Source organism: Microtus pennsylvanicus, chromosome 14 (assembly GCF_037038515.1).
Source record: "Microtus pennsylvanicus isolate mMicPen1 chromosome 14, mMicPen1.hap1, whole genome shotgun sequence".
Taxonomy (NCBI): domain Eukaryota; kingdom Metazoa; phylum Chordata; class Mammalia; order Rodentia; family Cricetidae; genus Microtus; species Microtus pennsylvanicus.
Genome location: NC_134592.1, coordinates 35,286,485 through 35,306,543, shown reverse-complemented (window position 1 = coordinate 35,306,543; position 20,059 = coordinate 35,286,485). Strand labels below are relative to the sequence as shown.

The 20,059-nt window shown below is 42.9% G+C and overlaps 1 protein-coding gene and 1 non-coding gene across 5 annotated transcripts in view; both read right to left on the bottom strand.

The window, feature by feature from the left end:
* The window catches only part of Dcaf5 (DDB1 and CUL4 associated factor 5), a 109,628-nt gene that overhangs the window by 46,053 nt on the left and 43,516 nt on the right, over positions 1-20,059 (bottom strand). For all 4 annotated transcript variants that reach the window (XR_012907780.1, XR_012907781.1, XM_075948821.1 and 1 more), the window contains exon 6: positions 2,449-2,662. Coding sequence is in view for 2 of the 4 variants with exons in the window: in XM_075948821.1 (XP_075804936.1) it covers positions 2,449-2,662 (214 nt within the window). In the remaining 2 variants the exon portion in view is untranslated. The remainder of the gene's footprint in view (positions 1-2,448; positions 2,663-20,059) is intronic.
* Positions 13,029-13,168, bottom strand: LOC142835415 (small Cajal body-specific RNA 3). The gene has a single exon (XR_012907845.1).

The window sequence follows — 20,059 nt, the reverse complement described above, 5'->3', positions numbered from 1 at the left end:
TAATGAGATCTGGTGCCTTCTTCTGGCCTGCTGGCATACATGGAAGGAATGTTGTATACATAATAAATAAATAAAATCTAAAAAAATTTTTAAAAAAAGGTGTCTATTTTAGCCGGAGTGGAGGAGGGGGGCAGTGATGCATGCCTTTAATCCCAGCACTCGGGAGGCAGAAGCAGGCAGATTTCTGTGAGCTTGACTAAGGCCAGCCTTGTCTACAGAGTGAGTTCCAGGACAGCCGGGCTGCACTGAGAAACCCTGCCTTGAAAAACAAAACAACAAAAACAAAAACAAAAAATAAAACCAGGGTCTTTGGAGAGTCTCAAAGAATTCTTTCTTTTAAGCCTCTTTCCAAAAGCAAACAAACAAATATTTCTTTCTTTCTTTCTTTTTTTTTTTGGTTTTTCGAGACAGGGTTTCTCTGTGGTTTTGGAGCCAAACAAATATTTCTTAAGAGATGAGGGAGACTTTAGTTAATTGATTAATTAATTTGGGACAGTCTCACTGTGTAGACCTGGTGGGTGTGGAACACACTACGTAGATAAACAGCTGACTTCAAACCCACAGAGATTCATCTACCTCTGCCTCTCGATTACTGGTAGTAACGGTGTGTGCCACCACACCCAACTGCCTCTGTCAAATTTAATGTCAAAATTTGACATAGCTGATGGGTCCACAGCATTAATAGAGACTAGCATTTCTTTTTCCCCCTATCTGGATGTAAGGCAACAATAAGATTCATTATCCTTGAAAAGAAAAAGCTGTATTGCTGAAGAATTACCAGCAATAGATTCTTTATATGTCTTTACTCAGCTCAATTACTGAGGCCAGTCCAAGTGATGACTGACAACTACTTCACAATTTCTATGGCTCAGATAGATATAAGTGTGCCAAGTCCATTATTAAACTGCCACTTTTAAACTTATTTATGTGTCCATTTATGTTTTTATGCATGATGCATGTGTGTGGGTGCTCTCCGAAGTGAGAATAAGGCATAGGACCCACTGGAGCTGGGTGGTTATGAGCTGCCTGATGTGGGTGTTGGGCAAACAGCAAATACTCCTCTTAACCCCTAGGCCATCTCTCCTACCCCTAAACTGTCTCCATTAAATCATCAGTATCTCTAGTCCCAGCAACTCAGAAAAGACTAGAACACAGAGCTAGGACTGGTCAATCCTAATTAGAATGCTGGTTCTTTCTCAAACAAGGCTGCTGAGGCCTTTTCATTTCAGAAAATGACACCATTCAAGAAGCCATTCAAGATACATGGCTCTGGGACGGCACTTGTTACGGGAATGCCTTCCACTGGCAGGTTACTGTGCCACGAGCTCCTTTCCTTTCAGAATGGCACACTCTTAAAATTCAAGATCCATCCACAAATGTGGCAGAGCTGGTTGCTTAGAATCATGTAGCTAGCCTTGGTTTACAGGATGTGCCTTGAATGACTGGACCCCTGGCATCCTGAATGAAGACAGTCACTATTAGACAAAAATATCAGAATCAGGGGCTGAAGAGATGGTTCAGCGGTTGGGAGCACTGATTACTTTTCCAGAGGACCCAGGTTCAATTCCCCAGCACTCACACGGCAGCTCACAACTGTCTGTAATTCTAGTTCCATGAAATCCAATACCCTTACAGACGTACATGCATGCAAAATACATTTAAAAATATATATTTATATAATCTTGACCCTCCCCCCCTTGTTCATATGAACTCCATCCAGGAGCTCAGCCCTGTGTGTGACTGTGGATGGCTGCGTCTGCTTTCATCGGTTACTGGGTGTAGGTGCTATGACAGTTAGGGTGGTCACGAATCTGATTACAGGGGAAGGCCAGTTCAGGCATTCTCTCCACAACTGCTAGAAGTCTTAGCTGGGGTAATCCTTGTGGATTCCTGGGAAGTTCCCCAGCACCAGGTTTCTCCCTAACCCCACAATGGCTCCCTATATCAAGATATCTCATTGCTTTCGCTCTCCATACCTCTCCCAACTCGGCCATCTTGAACCAGAGCTAGTGGGAGCTCACAGACTCTGAACTGACAACAGCTGGGGAACCTGCACGGGACTTCTGAATGTGGGTGATCTGCTGGAGAGGGGGTAGCTGGCAGTGGAACCAGGACTTATCCTGGGTACATGAACTGGCTTTTTGGAGCCCATTCCCATAGCCTGATACAAGGGGGAGGGACTTGGTCCTGCCTCAACTTGGTATGCCAGACTTTGTTGTCTCCCCAAGGGAGGAGGCCTTACCCCCTCTGAGAAGTGGAATGGAAAGGGTGGGAAGGAGAAGCAGGAGGAGGGGAGAGAGGGGAAACTGGAGTTGATATGTAAAATGAAAAAAGTTTAAAATAAAAAAAAGAAAAAATATATATCAACAGTTCTACTTCATGTGGTACAAAAGAGAAACTGAGAGCAATACAGTAAGACATGGGGATGTAGACGGCCAAGGCACCCACCTGGTCACGATCCCCTGCAAAACAGCAGCTCTTCATAGTGCATGAGTTGAAGTAACCTTGATTGTCAAACTGGAACACTGGCAGGCGGGAGTGGATGTCATAAAGGACAGGGGGCAGGCGCCGCCGCAGGGCCAGGAGTTGGGTCCCATTGCTGTTGAATCGCACACTCATGGCACTTTGGAGAGATAGGTTGCCACCATAGCGCAGGAGAGAACTGGAAGGCAAAAAGCACAAGGATCAAGTCTGAAGCAGATAGGATAAAAGCCTGTAAAACACACTGAATTAGCTTCTTTACATGTGTCCAGGCTATCCTGTAAGGCTTATATCAGAATTTCAACAAAGGGCATTTAAATTCAAGAGTATCTTCTATTAAAATATAGTAGTTATGTTAAGAATGGCTCCTTGAAGCTGAGTGGTGGTGACACATGCCATTAATCCCAGCACTCAGAGGCTGTATCAAACCTGTATCAAAAAATAAAACAACAAAAAGAATGGTTCCTTGGAAAAAAAGAAAAAGAAAAAAAGAATGACTTCTTGGTTACATTAAAATAAGTTATTTAAAATGTCAGCCTCCCTTTTAAATCTCCAAAGTTAAATTTTGAATAATTTTATAAGAAAAGATTACCAAAGGCAAAATGGCTCAGTAGGTAAGGGCACTTGCTGCCAAGCCTTTGAACTTCAATTCTGACCTTGGGGCCCACATGGTGGGAAGATAACAGACACCTGAAAGTTATCCTTTGACTTACACACACATACACACACACACACACAAATAAATATAAAAAAAATTAATAGAAAAAGTATTAACACATCTTAAAAAAAAGGACACATTAAAATCATTAGTTATTTTGCTTAACCATGCCCAAACAGAGAAGGGAGTCATGTCCACCCCAACTGTCCAATAATGGATTTTCTTTTGGAGGGTGTGTGGTTCAAGACAGGGTTTCTTTGTGTAGCCTTGGATATCCTAGAACTCACTCTGTAGTCCAGGCTGGTCTTGAACTCAGAGATCCACCTGCTTCTGTCTCCTGAGTACTGAGATTAGCTAATAATAGATTCTTAAACAATATATTTCTCTTTTGTATTAGAAGCACAAGAATCATCAGTGTTCCTCTGGGTAATTTTCAATGATTGCACAAGCATAAGAAGTATTTATTTTTCTTTTCAATTTGTTAAAAGATGAATCAGTAAGATGCCTGCTACCCGAGCTCAGTTTCCAGGACGCATGTGGTAGAGGGAGAACTTGCTTCAGCAGAACATACACAATGGCACATGTGCCACTCATACACACAATGGCACGTGCATCACACTCTCACACACACAATGGCACATGTATGTGTCACACACAGTGGCACATGTCACTCTCGCACACACACGGAGTTAAAACAAGTTTGGGTTTTTTTTTTTGGCAGGTTGGGGAGGAGATGGGGGCTGGTGAGCACTGGCTGCTCTTCCAGAGGACCCAGGTTCAAGCCCCAGCAGCAACATGGGAAATCACAGCTGTCTGTGACTCCAATTCCAGGGGATCTGACAACCTCATACAGACATACACGCAGGCAAAACACCAATGTACATTAAACAAAACAAACAAACAAACAACAAAAAAACCTAAAGGAAACCCCTATGTTTCTAAATGATAAACGACTGTTGACGGCAGGTCCTGACCGACTTGTCGGGTGAGTGCCACCACAGCACGTTCATGTGTGGTGCTGAGGACTGAACCTAGCGCTGCATGCACGCTAGGAAATGAACCACATACCTAGCCCAGATTCAGATTTTTAAAAAAATTATAGTAATTTACTTTATGTATTGTGTATATTTTACCTGCAAATAAGTATGTGTACCTGGTGCCCATGGAGGTCCTAAGAAAGCATCAGCCCCACTGAACTGGAGTTACAGATGGCTGTGAGCCACCGAGGGGATGCTGGGAATCTAACCTGGGTCCTCTGCAAAAGCAGTAAGTGCTCTATGGCTTACTGAGCACCCAAGTGGAAGCTTTTTGGGACAGGAGAGTGATGAAAAAGAGGACAAAGAAGATGATCTAAGGAAGAGCTGCCCTGAAAACATCAGTGCAGGGGTGGCTGCTAACCCTACCATGGTCATAAAAACAACCTGCTAACCCCGCCACAGTCATGCCTACCTCACCCTCCCAAAGCAATCTTCTCACCAAGGGGAAGAATGCTGTGGTATCCCAGCTGTGTATAGAAAGAAGGCCTGGTTAAAATAGCCTGTAATCCTTCTGGGTAGAATGGATGGAAGGAAGAAAAGACAAAAAAACATCCCAAAATTCCAAGTACTGAGGAGAAGCCTAGAATCCCTCAAGTAATAAATCCTGCAAAGACATAAATGGCCTTATAATGTCCTGAATACAAGCTACACTCACTCACTCATACAGAGAAAGAAGGGCTGGGCTGTTGGAGCCCAGGCACTTCCTTTTCAGGGTGCCCTGGCCACCACAGGCATGTGCAGTTATCTAAACATGAGCTCAAAAACAATGAGAGGCTTTCAGTCTACAGTCAGCATGGAGCTTGCAATAAACCAGCATCTGTGGAACTGAGGGTGGGTGGGGGTGAAACAAGACTCACCAGAAACAAGCTTGGCCAGCCCCACCCGCTCAACAGCAAGGTTTGCATGAGCTCAAATCCCCGACAGGAAGCCGGGGCCTCTGCCAAACCCCTTCCATCAGTCAACAGCAATTTTCTCTGTCCCTTCTAGTCAGGCCAGCACTGGCCTGTGGGTCTATCCCATTCCAACCCAAGCTCCTTGACCGGCCATTTGCAATTTGGTTACAGTGCAGGTGTCTGAGGCTCCAGTGACTTTTCTCCTTCCTGTACTTCTGGGTAGGAATATTCCTCTTTCACACAAAGAGGGCACCTAAACACCTGGTTCATAGAGAACAAAATGAGATTCCTTCCAGAAGGATGGAATAATAACTCCAGGAAGTGAGTCTTATAAACAGCTATTCTCAGCAGAAATGGAGAATGCAGCTGACCACTCCCTGAGAGAATAAGGAATCATCTATTTTGCCAGGAGAAAAGGCTTAAAGGCAGCTTTCCTTCATAGTCAGGATCCAGTATTGTCAAGATTCTACAGCTCAGGGCTAGGGTGCTGCCTCAGTGGTTAAGAGCATGCACTGCTCTTTCAGAGGACATGAGTTTGGTTCCCACCACACAGGCTGGGGGACTCATTAACTACCTGTAACTTCTGTTCTAGGGGACCTAATGCCCTCTGCTGGTTTCCAGTGCAACCCTCCTGCACACACTCTTAAAAATTAAATAAAAAAAAGTTTAAAAGATTCTATGGTTCATAGTTCCAAGTGTAATACACACACACACACAGAGCGAGAGCGAGAGCGAGAGCGAGAGCGAGAGCGAGAGAGAGAGAGAGAGAGAGAGAGAGAGAGAGAGACAGACACCAGGGATAACAGCATACACCTAGAATTCCAACATTCAGGAGACACAAGGTGAAGGTTAGCATGGGTTATACGCCAAGACCACAGTAGGGGCTAGAGGGAGGATATCTACAACTTTTTTATTGGAAAAAAATTTTGTTTGTTTTTTTGAAACAGAGTCTCTTTACATAGTCCTGGCTGACCTGAAGCTCACTATATAGACCTGGCTGGCCTTGAACTCACAGAGATCTGCCTGCCTCTGCCGCTACAGTGCTGGGATTAAAGGTGATCTACAACTTTTTAAAATGTAGGTTTCCGTATGATCCAGCTACGTCACTCTTGGGCACATACCCAAAGACTCTACTACAGAGAGATGCGCACATCCATGCTCACTGCTGCTCTATTCACAGTAACTGGGAAACCGAGTCAGTCTGGACGGACAACAAAAATGTTGTACCTATATACAGTGGAATTTTATTCAGCTGTGAAAGAAACCAAAATTATGAAATTTGCAAGAAACTATATGGAACTGGAAAATATTATTCTGAGTGTAGTAACCCAGGCCCCCATATGTTCTCTATCACATACATCCTAGCTTTGAATTTTTGTTTGTTTGTTTGTTTGGTTAGTTGATTGGTTTGGTTTCTTGAGACAGGGTTTCTTTGTGTAGTTTTGGAGGCTGTCCTAGAACTCACTCTGGAGAGCAGGCTGGCCTCAAACTCAAGAAGATCCGACTGCCTCTACCTCTTGAGTGCTGGGATTAAAGGCTTGAGTCACCATCGCCCAGTCTAGCTTTGAATTTTTAGATGTGTGTTTAACTTGCAATGCTGTAGAGGCCAGTAAGCTAAAGGGCTCATGGTCAGGGGCAGGAGGGACCTAGGCCAGCAGAGTGGGGTGGGGTAGTCATGGTGGGGGTAGTAGTAGTAGAACATAAGTGATATGAGTATTGGGGATGGTTACCGGGTACGAAAGTTTAGTGAGGATGAGGGGGTAGAGGAAAGGAAGTGTTGAGGGGGAAAGTTAACTAAAACCAAGGACATTTTTAAGAGCTATACGGAGAGCTAGAGAGATAGTTCAGCAGGTAAGGTACTCGCCACCAAACCTGACAATTCCATATCCATGCCCAGACTCACATGGTAGAAGAAAAAATCAACTTCTAGAAGCTGCCCTCTGCAACATTTGCACTGTGGCATGTGTGCACTCACACACATATACATATGTAAATATAATAATTTAAAAAAAATTTTAAAGACAGGGTTTCTCTGTGTAACAGCTCTGGTTGTCCTGGAACTTGCTTTGTAGATCAGGCTGGTCTTGAACTCACAGAGATCCACTTGCATCTGCCTCCCAAGTGCTGGGATTAAAGTGTGTGCCACTACTGCCCCCGATAAAATTTTTAAACCATCATTGCTCTTGGTTGCCTGTCAGAACTAGATGTAAGGTCCTACTGCTGAGGACTACACTTTGGTTGCAGCACAGACTGATCAAGCTTAAACGGAAGTGGAAGCTCCCTCTTTGCTGGCTAGCTTTCATAGCGCTGAAAGACGGGCAGGCTACAGGAGTGGAAAAACCATCCAAGTATCTTATCCAGCAGGAGACCCTGCAGGTTATGCTACAATACCATTCTTCCAAGCAAGATGTGCCCACTGTGCAATAGCGGCCTGTTATGGGAGTGGCCAACCACACTCCTACTGAATTTGAGGCCTGCATTCAGAAGAGAGAATCCATCCCTGGTACTGTAAACTTGGTCAAAGGACCATGGCCAGGAAGGCCAAGGCTCTAGGGAGGAACATATTATTACTATTGCTTGCTAAATGGGTATGTTGCCAAATGGTCGTTTAAATATTTATGATTAAATTTTCTCTTTCTTCTGAGTATACGCATATATACTGGTACTTGCATGTGGAATTGGTTCTCCTTGTACTATATGGGTCCTGGGGATTGAACGCAGATCAGCAGGCTTTGTGGCAAGTGATTTTATCCACTGAACCATCTCGACAGTGGGAGGGAAATCAGAGAGGACAAATGGAGGGCTGAATATGATCAAGACATAAAATATATCCTATACACATATGAAATTCTCAAAAAATAAACAAATGTTGGGTTTGTTTTAATGCAGACTTCTCAGAATCATGATTCCATTTTGGAATAAGGGTGAGCAAGATGAGGAGAGATGACCAGAGTCTCAATGAAATGCAAACAAAACAATATGGAAAAATCTAAAGCCTCCTGTCTTTTCCCAGAAAATTCTTTTTGACACCACAGTACCACTCCACCAACAATACCTGCAATGTCCATTTCTACTCTAGCCTCCATCCTTAGCATATTTCCCGAAAAAGAAAATTTTCATTGCTCTATGAGGACTGAGTGATTTTCTTTTCTTTTTTTATTTTTTGACACAGGATTTTCTCTGTGTAGCCCTGGCTGTTCTGGAACTCACTTTGTAGACCAGGCTGGTGTTGAATTCACGTAGATATGATGTGGGATTTCCTTCTGCATGCTGTGAATGTGCTTTATTTATTAATAAAGAAGCTGCTTTGGCAGGGCAGTTTATAGCTAGGTGGGAAATCCAAGCAAAAGGACAGGGAAAAGAAGGTGGAGTCAAGCAGACAGTAGCAGCCACCAGAGGAGATGTGAGGTAACCACAAGCCTCGTGCAAAATATACAACAGAAATTAGTTAATTAAAATTCTAAGAACAGGTTAATAACACCTGAGCTAATAGGCCAAACAGTTTGTAATTAATATCAAACCTCAGAGTGGTTATTTGTGAATTGGCAGGGGGAAGAGAAACCTCCAGTTACATAGATACACCTGCCTCTGCCTATTGGAGTGCTGGAATTCAAGGTATGCACCACCATTATAAGAATGCCTCTGTTCTGACTTGCTCTCAGAAATCCATTCTCTCTCTCTCTCTCTCTCTCTCTCTCTCTCTCTCAAAACAAAGTCTCTCTCTATAGCCCTGGGTGTCGTGAAACTCACTGTGTAGACCAGGCTGGCCTCAAACTCACAGAAATTTGTCTGCGTCTGCCCCTCCCCATCAGTGCTAGGATTAAAGGGGTACATCTCCACTGCCCAGATCAAAACAAAGCTGCCACTGTCTTTACTGTTCAACAACTGGCTGCTGCTGCACACCCAAATGTGAGTGGCACCTGGAAGCACTGGCCAACACGTTAGAATGAGTCAAGTAAAAACATCCCTAAAGGAAGAATAAAAGGTTATTTCTAAAATATTTTCAGCCAGTGACTTGCTATACAATGCAACAAGATCACAGTAGGAGGTGATATAAGGGTCAGTGTGCAAAAGACCTTAGACTTAAGGCAGGATGTGAAGCGGACCAGACCCTAATAGCCCAGACTACTGTAGACTTCTGTACTTAGTTTGCTAGTTGTTAAGAAAACACTCAGCTGGACCTCTTCATTGCTCTAGCAGGATAAAAATACTTGGCCAAGGTCTTGGAAGAAATAAGAAAAGTGATTAGAAATATCATATCTAGCTCAGTATTAAGTATCTTAGTGCTCTATTGTGAAGAGACATCATGGCCATGGCAACCCTTATAAAAAAAGCATTTAATTGGGGCTGGCTTACAGTTCAGAGGTTTAGTCCATTGTCATCATGGCAGGGAGCAAGGTGGAGAGCATGAAGGCACTGCAGGCAGCCAGGATACTGGAGAAGCAGTTGAGAGTTCTATATCTGGATCCATAGGCAGCAGGAAGAAAGAGAGCCTAGCTTGGGCTTTTGAAAACTTCAAAGCCCACCTCCAGTGACCCATCCTCCAACAAGGCCACACCTCGTAATCTTTTTTTTAAAAAAAATATTTATTTATTTATTATGTATATAGTATTCTGTCTGTGTGTATGTCTGCAGGCCAGAAGAGGGCACCAGACCCCATTACAGATGGTTGTGAGCCACCATGTGGTTGCTAGAAATTGAACTCAGGACCTTTGGAAGAGTAGGCAATGCTCTTAATCTCTGAGCCATCTCTCCAGCCCCCACACCTCGTAATCTTTTCAAATATTGCGACTCCCTGGTGACCAAGCATTCAAATCTATGAGTCTATGGGGGAGGGGGAACATTCTCATTCAAAACCACAATGGGGAACCAAAGAAGCTTCCAAGTGTAGACCTCACAAAGTCCGAAATCCATTACCATAAATCCATGGCTAAGTAACTCATCTGATGCTGCCTGATGATGCCAACACGATTTCCAGTGCACACGGCACCCATTTCCCCAGTACGCTGATGTTTGGGTCAAGGCTGTACTATTCTAACTCAGAGCTGGTTCATGTAGATCACAGGGAGGAAATTTCTCCATATGAGTTTCTGCTTTAGGATGACCTATATGGAACCTGAAATATTTTGTAATTTCTATAATTCAACATATAGAATACAAAGAATCCTAGAAGACACTAGAAATAGGTATAATGTCCACTTAATTGTGTTTAGTAACCCGATAAACTCTTAATTAAGCCTCTCATTCCTCCTCTTCTCTTCCTTTGCCTCTGTCTCTACTGTTCCACAGGAACGACTGATGATACACTCCCCTCACCCCACTATGCTTCCCAAACGGGCCTCGTGTTCCTAGACTCAAACATCAAGCTTCTGACCACAAGATGCTGCTTTTGTTTTTCCAAAACAGTCTGACCCTTAGCCTCAAGGATGAGCCTCCCCACCCCCAAGGAAAATAGACCTGAACAACTGTGACTGAACAAATTTATTATCCCCTGAACATTATTCACCAAGAGTTTGAGTTCATATTTTGAATATCTAGAAATTTAATTTTACTGAAGGAGTTAATTATATTTCTGACAGATATCTTTGCATAATCAAGTGGAATATTTAGTCCATATGGCAGACTATATGAATGTGTGTGTGTGTGTGCGTGTTCATGTATGTATGTATATATTTTTAAAAATTTGAGACGTATATGTGTATTTTTTTTTAAATTGAGACAGGATTTCTCTATGTAATCCTGCCTGTTCTGGAATTTGCTATATAGACTATTCAACATGGATCTCTCTAGGTAACCAAAGACACCTTCCACTGTTGGAGAAAAGCCAGATGCTAAAATTGCTTATGGAGTATTTACTTAAAACCAGAAGCTCACAGGACTCTCTAGACCAGTGGTTCTCAAACTGTGGGTCGCCACCCCTTTGGCAAACCTCTATCTCTAAAAATGTTTACATTACAATTCATAACAGTAGCAAAATAACAGTTATGAAATAGCAATGAAAATAATTTTATGGTTGAGGTCACTACAACATAGACTGTATTGAAGGGTGGCAGCATTAGAAGGTTGAGAACCACTGCTCTAGACCAACAATTCAAGCTCTGTGAACAAATTTCATTAAAGAGTGCTTTAACCAGTAACCAGGTGATCCTGATGTTTGACTAACACGAGGTCAGGAGAGCATGTGAGCCTGGAATCCAACCAATGAGCAAAACTGGTTTCACAGCGCCACCTTGTGACCTAAAGCTAGAAAGCAATTTTATTAGAATACCTGGTCTTCTGTCCCCTGCCAGTAACAGTCAAAGCCCAACAAGAATGTTTGCACCCGCCCTGAGGACTTAGTCCTTAGATACAGAGCTCTGGTTCCTGTTATTACACTTTGAACATACAGACTGCTAGGCTGGAGAGGCTGAGACAGACGATTAGACTAATTCTGATCCCACCCCATCCCTAAAAAAAAAAACAAAAACAAAAACAAAAAACATTGAAAACAAACTAGGGATGCATCCATTCAATGCTACACACTAGAGATTAAGGATGACTAGAACATGGTCCTGTTCTTTCAAGTTCACAGAAAAGCACAAGAACTATGGAGCAAGCTAATGTGCCTCTTTCTGGGAAGCAATCCTTGCACCCTGGAAAGGACAGCAAAGATAGAAACTGGTTTCACTGAAGATAACAGTCACTTAGTAACCAACGGCAGCAAAAGAAGTGACTGGCTCATGCAACATGAATGTAGCAGGCCTTACATGCTCTACAGAGACTGTGAATAAAGAAATCCCTCTCCAGGGTTGCAGAGATGGCTCAGTGGGTAAGAGCACTGGCTGCTTTTACGGAGGACCCGAGTTTGATTTCCAGAATCCACACACACTCCAGTTCCAGGGATCTGATGCCCATTTATGGTCTCTACAGGCACTAGGTATGTATATGACACACATGCAGACAAATAAACATACCTAGAAGACAAAATTTTTACAAAAGAAAAAAGGACAAATTATCCTGTGTTTGTATGTGGAATACAGACTGCACTGAGAAGGGCAAACTGCTCTTAGGCAGCGTTTGTTTATCTTGTGAAATAGATTATTCATTCAAAAATATTTATATTTTATAGCATCCTACACAATATAGGTTCTGGGCATGTTTATATGAACAAAGATAACCCACGCAAGGTATAAGAGAATGGCAAAAAATGATGTTTAAGGATCTGCACTAAACACAACAGGCCAAGAGCCAGTGCGGGCAGCACTGATAGAAAGAAGGGAGTGGCTGTGAGATGAAGAAAGGGTCTTGTAATCGAGAGCTTCCAGGCGTAATCAGAAGATGGGTAAAGACAGGACTCTAGGATTTCACCCAGAAAAAGACTGTAAGAAAGCAAAGGATGGAATATAGTGCTGGGGGAGAAAGCAGGGTGGAACACTTGTATGGTAAAGGTGAGTGGGAGAGCAGGAAAGCCCAGCCAGGTACGGTGGCTCACGCTTGTAACCCTAGCACTTGGAAGACCGATGCATCAGGAGGACTGCCAAAAATTAAGGCTAATTCAGGCTCCACAGTGAGACCTTGTCTCAAAATACAAAGAAAATACAAAAAAGGAAGAGAGAAGGGATAGGGAAGAGAGGGACAGGCAAGGGTGGAGGTGCCTCTGATCTGATAACACTCCTGGTTTTCTGCTGCAGTTTCCTACCATGTCATCTGATTCTGTTCTCTCTGTCCCTTCAAGTCAGATCTCTCTCTACAGAGTTAATGAGGTTGTTAAAAGCACTAGACTCACAGGGAATAAGGTAAATACCATAGAAGCAAAAGCAAAAGGAGCCTTTCATTAATTTTCCTTTTCTTTTCATTTTGGAGGAGTAACTTCACTTGGTTTCCTTTTTGTTTGCTCTTATAATATAAGTACATTTAATAAGCAGATACTGAACAAAATATAAAGAAAACAAACAATATTTAAGAGTGACGGTTTAAAGAGCTGTATGGAGGTGAACGATCAGACTTAGCCAGCTCTTCTAAGTCAGACAGAGACCTCCATGTTCATGTAGGACCACTGCTTTCTGCAGACAAAAGACATTTTCTCCTTTGTCTACATGCTTGGTTTTGCAGCTTCCATTTTGGATTCATTTTTGTCAAACTTATTTTACAATACAACGTAAGATAGGAATGTACCTCATGGGTAGAATGTTTATTGAGTGTGAAGCCCTGGGGTTTGATCCTCTGTACCATACACCTATACATGACAATTAATATAACATAGTACTATGCATTAATAATGCTAAATGCATTATTTCCTAAGTATACATACACCAATGAACCACAGCCAGATCAAGAGGTGACTTTAGACTCAATATCCTACCCTAGATCCCAGATAGTCAGATTGATATCGATCTTAAATGTCACTATAGAACCTTCATCCAGTAACCGATGAAAGCAGAGGCTGAGGACCCAAAGTCCAACTGAAGAGTGGGATCAAAGAGGTCAAGACCACAATGAGGATGCCTATCCACTGAAACAGCTTACCTGAGCTAATGGGACCTCACCAATTCTGGTCAGATAGAGAAGAAATCAGCATAGGACCAAACTAGGTCCTCAGAGTATGGGTGACAGTTGTATGGCTGGGTAGACTGCAGGGTCACTGGCTGTGGGGCAAGGATTTATCCCCACTGCATGTACTGGTTTTTTAGAATCCTTTCTCTTTGGAGGGATACCTTGCTCGGTGTCGATATAGTCAGAGGGAGGGGCTTGGTCCTTCCTCAAAGCAATGTGGATGGGAGTGGGATGGAGGGTAAGATGGAGGGAATGGGAGGAGGGGAGAGAGTAGGAACTGGGATTGATATGTAAATAAAAGATACTTTTTCTTTAAATAAAATAAAGGAAAAAAATTAAAAAAAAATCCTACCCTAGAGTAACCACTACTCTGACACCTATAATCTGCCTGTCTGTAAACACCACACAAATGGAATCATAGGGGACAGGCTCCTTTGTGGCTGACTTGTCTTCTTTCACTCAAGATTATAACCATGAGGCTCATCCACATCAGTGTGTGGATCAACAGTCTGTTCCTTTCATGGTTTGTCCATTTTTTTATATGGCTACCATACACTTTGCTTATCACTTTCCTTCAGTGGATATTTCAGCTTGTTCCAACTTTTGGCTACTATGGATAAAGCAGCTGGGAATACTCTTGTATTTATCTTCAGCGGAGACACATAATAATCATATCCCTTAGGTAGAGCTAAGAGTAAGGTTGCTGGGTCCTATGTTTAGCCTCAGCAGACATTTACAAAGTTTTCTCTGACAGTTGTACCTATTCAGATCTGTCCAAATTATGATAGCATCCTAACTTTAACAGCTTTGCCAACACTATCAATCTTTTCCCACTGTAATCATTCTGAGCATTTTTCAGTTACCTTGTAAGTAAGGGAGCTGCAAAGATTTAACTTTAACTTTTCTTCCTTCCTTTTAAATAGTCTCATTAACTCAGGCTGGCCGTGAACCTGCCATTCAGGTGAAGATGATCTTTAACTCCTGATCCTCTTGTTCTATCTCTCAAGCTCTCAAGTACTAGGTTGCAGTTGTGAGACAGAAACCTTAAACTTTCAAATGCTTATTGTCTGTTTGATTATCTTATTTGATAAAGCATTTCTGCTGATTTTAAAGAATGGAACTTGGAGAGATGGCTCAGTTGTTAAGAGTACTATCTGCCCTTCCAGAGGACCTGGCTTAGATTCCCAGCACCCACATGTCTGTAACTCCAGTTTCAGGGAGTCCTTCTGACCCTCTTGGGCACTAGACACACACACACACACACACACTGCTTACAGAATACAAGCAAAATACATTACAGAATGTAGGCAAAATACCCATATGCACTCAAAAAATAATAAAAAGTATAATTACTTAAAAATGAACTTCTATTTTTTACAGATTCATAGTTCTTTATACAGTCTATATATGAATTCTTAGTCAATATATACCTTACACATATAGTACCTATCTACCTTTTCACAGATGTAATGCTGTCTTTGTTTAACAGGCTTTCTCTGTGTAGCTCTGGCTATCCTGGAAATCACTCTGTGACCAGACTGGCCTCAAACTCTGAGATCCACCTGTCTTTGCTTCTCAAATGCTAGAATCAAGAGCATGTGTCAAGCTAGGCACAGTGGTGTACACTTTTGATCCCACGCTTGGGAGACAGAGGTTGGTGGATCTCTGTAAGTTCGAGGCTACATAGTGAGTTCCAGAACAGTCAGAGCACAGTGAGACCCAGTCTTGAAAACAAAAGCTACACAGTAAGACCGTCTTGAACACAAACAAACAAAACAAAACAAAAGTGTAGGGGCCGAAATATGCAGGCCCATATTCCACACTGTCTGGTGGTCAGAGAATCTGAGCGACTTAGAGGCATAATTTGCACCTTCCACACAGGAGGGGATCGCCTGGCTCTTTTGAAGTAAAGCAATCCCAACAGGTGCCAGGACATGCTAATGTAATTCTGCTCCTTCCATTATAACTATGAGGTCATTTGGGGGAGAGGTGTTTTCAACCTACTTGACCAAATGGACATAGGTAAGCCATGACTTAAGTCATTCCCCACTACCAAGGAAACAGAATGCTAATGAGGGGGAAGTTACCTTCCCCCTCAGTTTATGTTGATATAAAAGCTGTTTGAAAAATAAACATGGGTGATTTGGGGATTTGAATAATCCCTGAAACTCCCTCCTGATTTCTGTGAATTGTGTCTTTATTTTTCCCACACCTCTACGCAGGTAAGAAATGTTTTTGTTTTGTTGTTTTTTTTTTGCTGGGGCTGGTCCCCAACACCTTAGTAACATTTTCTTTTAGGAACATTGCTTTTGAAGTACTTCTGAAAAGAATTAAATATGCAAGTGTGAGTATGTAGATGTGTATGTGGACTCAAGAGCCCGAGGGGCCAGAGTGTCCAACTGCTTATTTAAGAAATCTATCCACTTGGTTGAACAAAGTGGTACACGCCTTTAATTCCAGCACCTGGGAAGCAGAAGCAGAGGCAGGCAGCTCTCTGGTCAATATTGTGAATTCCAGGACAGCCAGAGCAACATAGTAAGACCCTGTTTCAAATACTTTGTCTACTTTGATAAGGAAAGAGGGATCAGGAGAGTCTCATTCTTTCAAGTTGAAGCAAATACCAAAGGTTTTGATGTTGGATACCAGGTTTTAACATTTTATATGAGGAACCTTCAAATGCAGTATGACAGACATTTCTCGGCTGGCCCAGAAGGCAAGGAGATGCATTTATTTCGGTCTCTATTGAAGTAGGATTGGCACAGGTCTCAAAGAGCAGACATCCCAAGAGCCAAACCAGGTCCTCCGGGCAATTTTCTCTGACAGTGGTGGCCATGCTTGCTCCTGCTGCTGTGATACAACACGGGCGAAAGCAGCCTGGGGAGGAGAGGGTTTACTTGGCTCACAGACCCATCCACAAGGAAACCAGGGCTGCTGCTTACTGAGTTGTTTCAGAATCCCCTTCTTACACCTCTTCCCTGCACAGGGTTCTACACCCCAGCAGGCTGGGACCTTCCACATCTACCAACAACCAAGAAAACTGCTCACATGCCAGTCTGATGGAGGAGGTTCTGTAACTGAGATGCCTTCTTCCCAGCTAAGTCTAGCTTTGTGTCAGTCTGACAAAAACTAACTCACAAGTAGGAATCTGTACTTTTTCACTGCTCATTTTTTCACAGGTCATTTATACAATGCCTAAAATATCATCTACTAAGGTAAATCTTAAAAGGAATTCCTGGTTTGCCTAGTTTTATTATTAAGTGAGATGAGAAAGAACCACTTTCTCATTATCCTTGTCAAAGCTACTTGGCATAAAACCCACAGTTCCTGACAGAATCTAAAAAGACTGAAGGGAAGAGATGGTGGGTGAGGAGACCACTACCACAGGCAGAGCATGAGGAAGCTTTGCTCTCTCTCTCCATTCTCTAGACAGCAGAGGACCGCAGTTCTGAAACTAGCCCGAGGCTGCTGCAACAGTATGCATGACGTAAGTGAGATGTTGGCACCGACAAAGGCGGGAGGTTCTGGAAACAGGTCAGAAATATCAAAATGGAACCAACGACATCTTGTTTGACTGTGTAAAATATACTCGTAGGTGTGAAGTTCTCTCCTTTAGTCAATTACACAAGTTTCCCCTCCCTAAGGTCCAGTCATCACTGCCCAAACGCCTAAAGCTGAACTTTCCAATTTAGGATCAGGCAAGTAATCTGAGGATTTAAGATTAATATTAAGCCTTCAAGAAGTGGTGGAACTGGGCTCAGTGGTTAAGAGCTTTGCTTGTTCTTCTAGAGGACCTGGGTTCTATTCTCAGCACCTACAAGGCAGCTAACAATTGTATTTAACTACAGTTCCAGTGGATTTGATGCCCTCTTCTGCAGGCATTGCACACACATAGTGCACAGACATACATGCAGGCAAAACATCCATACACATAAAAGAAAATAAATTAACAAATAAATAAATAGATCTTTTGTGTGGCAGAAGGAAGATAATTTGTTGGAGGGCTCACAAAAATAAGGGAAAATACAAAAGAAATGGAGCATGCAGCCATGGGCCCAGTCAGAGGGTAAAAATCCTAAAGACAGAGCCAAGTTTGTCTGTGTGTGTATGAGAGGCTGAGCCTTGAACTTATAACATGAAAGCTGAATTCCAGACTAATAAAATTGTAAAAGGCAATAGAATTCTAGATAATATTTAACAAAAAGAGAATTAAGATGGCTTTGCCTTTTCTAGAAAAGGCAAAAAGCACAGGGCCTGGGACTTTTGGCCAAAGTGCATGAAGCTTCTCCCAACAAATGCAACCTCTGAATGAGACTGCGGTCTTCCTTGATTCTAATAAATAGATCTTAAAAAAAAAAAAGAAGAAGAAGAAGTGGTGGGACCCTGACTACACCAAGAAGTTTAAAGAAGAACCTTTAACTCAGTTTTGGCTCTTAGTACAGAAAGGTTCAATGATATATAAAATATTTTGACTTTTTTTAAAGAGAAGCACATATGTGCATATATACATATATAAAACATTCGTGTGTGTATATATATATATATATGGATAATACCAAAAACAAACATAAAACCAAACTTAGACTATAGTCACAAGTGGTGGCACAAGCCTGTAAAGAGACGAAGGCAGACCTAGGAGTTCAAGGTCATCCTCAGAGAGGTAGCAAAGTTGAGGCCTGCCTGGACTGTACAACCCTGTCTGAAAACAATAACCACAGAAAACAAGCCAGGTAGTGGCAGCAGTAGCACACACTTTAATCCCAGCACTCAGGAGGCAGAGTGAATCTCTATAAATTTGAGGCCAGACTGGTATTCAGAGCAAATTTGAGGACAGCCAGCACTGCACAAAGAAACGCTATCTCAAGAAACCAAACAAATAACCAAATCAAAACCAAAAACCAAAAAAAAAAAAACAAAAAAAAAACCCAGAAAACAAAAAGAACCTATCTTATAAGAAGATGGTAATTACACAGCTGGAAGATGGTGCCTGCCTTTGACCCTAGCACTCAGAGACAGAGGCAGGTGGATCTCTGTGACTTTGAGGCCAGCCTGGTCTACAAAGTAGTTCAAGACAGCCAGGGCTACACAGAAATCCCGGGGTGGAAGTGGGGGTGGGGGAAGGGGAGAGGGAGAGAGAGGGGCCAACAACTCACATAACTGTCACTATCCCTGGTAATGAAAGGTGACGGAGGTCAGCTCAGGGTCACATGGCTCCTAAGGTATACTGTCTGTGGTGACCCCCAACCATAAAATTATTTTCATTGCTACTTCATAACTGTAATTTTGCCACCGTTATGAATCGTAATGTAATTATCTGTTTTCTAACGGTCTTTTGGAGGTCTTGGACCCACAGGTTGAGAAGCACTGGCCTAGATCTACACTCAGTCTGAAGGCTCCAGACTGAGTGCATTGGCAGCACTCAAGCTCTGTGGCCTCTTCTCTTAGGTTCTCCTCTCCTCTCCTCTCCTCTCCCCTCCTCTCCTCTCCCCTCCCCTCCCCTCCCCTCCCCTCCCCACCTCCCCTCCCCTCCCCTCCCCTCCTCCCCCCCTCCCCTCCCCTTCCCTCCCCTCCCCTCCCCTCCCCTCCCCTCCCCTCCCCTCTCTCTCTCTCTCTCTCTCTCTCTCTCTCTCTCTCTCTCTCTCTCTCTCTCCTCTTAGGTTCTCTCCCCCCCCTCAATTTTTTGTTTTTGTTTTTCGAGACAGGATTTTTTTTCTGTAGCTTTGGAGCCTGTCCTAGAACTAGCTCTGTAGACCAGGCTGGCCTCGAACTCACAGAGATTCACCTGCCTCTGCCTCCCGAGTGGTGGAATTAAAGGCGTGAGCCATCACCGCCCGGCCCCCCTTAGGTTCTCTTAGGTTGGACCAGATGCTAACTCAAGTCCTGTCTACCACTAACATTTTATCCTGCCAACCAGCCCTCTCATGGGTTTATTTCAGGGCAGTGGTGGAACAGAATGACTGTGCCCATACACCTACAGGCTTCAGGTTAAAGTAGAGCAGTCTGGTTTAGGAGAAGGCAAAAAAACAAAACAAAAACTCAACAACTTAATATCCATACGCTGGGCTAAGAAGGACAGATGCTTCAGGTTAAAGTAGAGCAGTCTGGTTTAGGAGAAGGCAAAAAAACAAAACAAAACAAAAACTCAACAACTTAATATCCATACGCTGGGCTAAGAAGGACAGATATTCAGGAGGGAATCCTCATGGCTCTTATGGAGACTATCTCTAGGAGTCCAATAGCCAGCCAGTCAGAGTAGATCCTGAATTCACCCACAGGAAATAATTTACAATAAAGACCTAGTACAGAACCACAGCAGACCAAACCTAGACTCCTAAGGGTAAACAACTTGTCCTTTCTGGGCTGAGATCTCAATAAAAGCTTTCTTTTTCTTTCTTTAAAACAACAACAACAACAAAAAACACACAAACAAAACCAGGGTCTCATTATATAGCCCTGGCTGG